This window comes from Puntigrus tetrazona, unplaced genomic scaffold (genome assembly GCF_018831695.1).
Source record: "Puntigrus tetrazona isolate hp1 unplaced genomic scaffold, ASM1883169v1 S000000230, whole genome shotgun sequence".
Classification (NCBI taxonomy): domain Eukaryota; kingdom Metazoa; phylum Chordata; class Actinopteri; order Cypriniformes; family Cyprinidae; genus Puntigrus; species Puntigrus tetrazona.
The window spans coordinates 94-2,231 of record NW_025047898.1 but is presented as its reverse complement, the minus strand read 5'-3'; the positions used below and the strand labels follow the sequence as shown (position 1 = coordinate 2,231).

Genomic DNA, 2,138 nt, shown 5'->3' with positions numbered 1-2,138 from the left:
TTAAAAGTACAAAAGGTCGCACCAATGAACCAATAAATCTAAGACGTGATAATTAAACATAACCTTAGCAGTGCAGTTTAAACTCCCTTTGAACTATTTTTGGGGTCACTGTCTGGGACCAACTGAATGTTGACATACATCAAAGCACTCTGCTTATGGAGAGACATCGCAGAGTCAGGTGACTGTTAGCTAGTTTATTACTGATTCACTCGTCGCTTTTGTCTTTTCATTTTTAGCCCGTGAATCATAAATCTGAGAAGACAGTTTGAACAAAGGGCGCACATACATAAAACACACATTCTGCACATGGTGAGATGCCTGAGGGGACTTTCCCTGCAAGTTATGACTTGACGTACCTGCCACTGTAAATCTGCACAATTTTAGGTATGGAACACGCCAAAGCTTAATTTGATAATTACCGTGTAATATAAGCAAGTGTATCTACAGTAGGTATTCTTGTGCTGCACTAGGGTGATAGAAAATTTCAGTAAAGTAAAATGGTAGAGAAGTCTTACTTTTAGAAAAAGTATAAAATAAAAAAAATAAACAATATCTGACTTCAAGAAACATTACATTTACATTAAATCTAAAGACATTTAATTTATATTCTATACATGCATTTACAATACTGGTCAAATTATTTGTGCAATAATTGATTTCTAAAGAATCGTTTGATACCGAAGACTGAAGTAAAGGCTACTGAAAATTCATTAGGAAAACATTACACTTCAAAATATACTTAAACAGTAAATAGTTTGAATGTGTTCACAATTGAGCTATTTTTATATCATTTGATTGATGCTGTCTGTTGTCTGTATACACAATGCACCTATGAAGATTATATATATTGTCGCATGACCCACCTGTCCACTGTTGGCCAAGTCATCCACTGACAGAGAGTTGTCAAGGCGGAGGCCAAGTCCAAAGTCACAGAGGCAACAAGTGAGGTCATTCTTCACCAGGATGTTAGAGCTCTTCAGATCTCGGTGGACGATGGGCACTTTGGGCCGCCCGCAAGGGGTGTGGTCGCTATGCAAATGAGCCACCCCCCGGGCCAGCGAGCCCCCGAGCAGCCGCAGGTCCTCCCAGCTGATGAGGTGTCGAGTGAGGTACTCCTGCAGGTTCCCGCGTGGATGATAGGCCGTGATCAGCCAGTACTGCTTCTCCACTTTCCTCTCCTCGGCCGTCAGGAAGTGCAGGATGTTCTCGTGCTTCAGATCGATGTCTGAGAAGATGTCCTTTTCGTTCTTCCAGGACGCGTACTCTTCGTAGGGGAAGATCTTCACCGCCACCGTCTCGAACTGCTCCGAAGGGCTTTGTCTCAGCTTGGCTTTGTACACCTCGGCGAAGCGGCCCTTGCCCACCTGAAGGTCCAGCTCGATGGGCAGAGGTTCTGTGTTGTGGTTGAGGTTGTTGGCGTGTGTGGAGCTGCTGTCGGAGCGGTCGTCGTCCATCATGATGGCGCAAGCGTCGCTACAGTCCAGCGGGCCTTTGGGACCCTTGCGTTTGGACGGCTTCTTGGTCTCCCACTCATCCAGTTTTCGGCGACGGTACATGCGATACCAGTAGAAGGAGGCGATGACCAGCACAGCTAGTACCAGGAGGGGCAGTAAACTGACCAGAATCACCAACACCACTTGGTTATTTGTGGGGTCTGGACCAATAGCTGGAGAGAAAGCAGAAGGATGTGAATATTTACCTAGAGCAAATGCATATCAAAACTACTTATTAACATGCTGATGAATCAATGCACTTTCCAAAAAAGTAATGACTCTTTCTGCATACAGGGAAATCAGATACCAAGAAATTTGAATCTACATAAAAGCGTGTGCTAGCTGAAAAGTATTTCTGTAAATGTTATCTCAATCATGCAAAAAGTGCTGTCTAAACAAACAAAGCCAAGTTTAGCTATCCAAATTGATTTCGTTTGGATGCAAAGACTTCCGAGATTGCCTTATGTTAACTGTGTAAGACTGAAATGATGAGAAATCAATATTTGCTGTGTTACTAATTGATCCTTTGTTAAACAAGAAATCTTTAGTTGACCTGACAGCAATTTATTGACTGAAGGCATTTTGCATTTAATGAATGATCAAATTCAAATGAGGTAAACAATGTAGACTACTGTGAACATTTAT

General features: G+C 42.5%; 1 protein-coding gene across 1 annotated transcript; it reads right to left on the bottom strand.

Annotated features, from left to right (window-relative positions):
- Positions 1 to 767: 767 nt before the first annotated feature.
- LOC122333272 (TGF-beta receptor type-2-like) lies at positions 768 to 1,666 on the bottom strand (the record flags this gene model as incomplete). The annotated part of the gene is made up of 1 exon (XM_043230818.1): positions 768 to 1,666. A coding segment is annotated over one exon (884 nt), but the record flags the coding sequence as incomplete, so codon positions are not given.
- Positions 1,667 to 2,138: the final 472 nt, after the last annotated feature.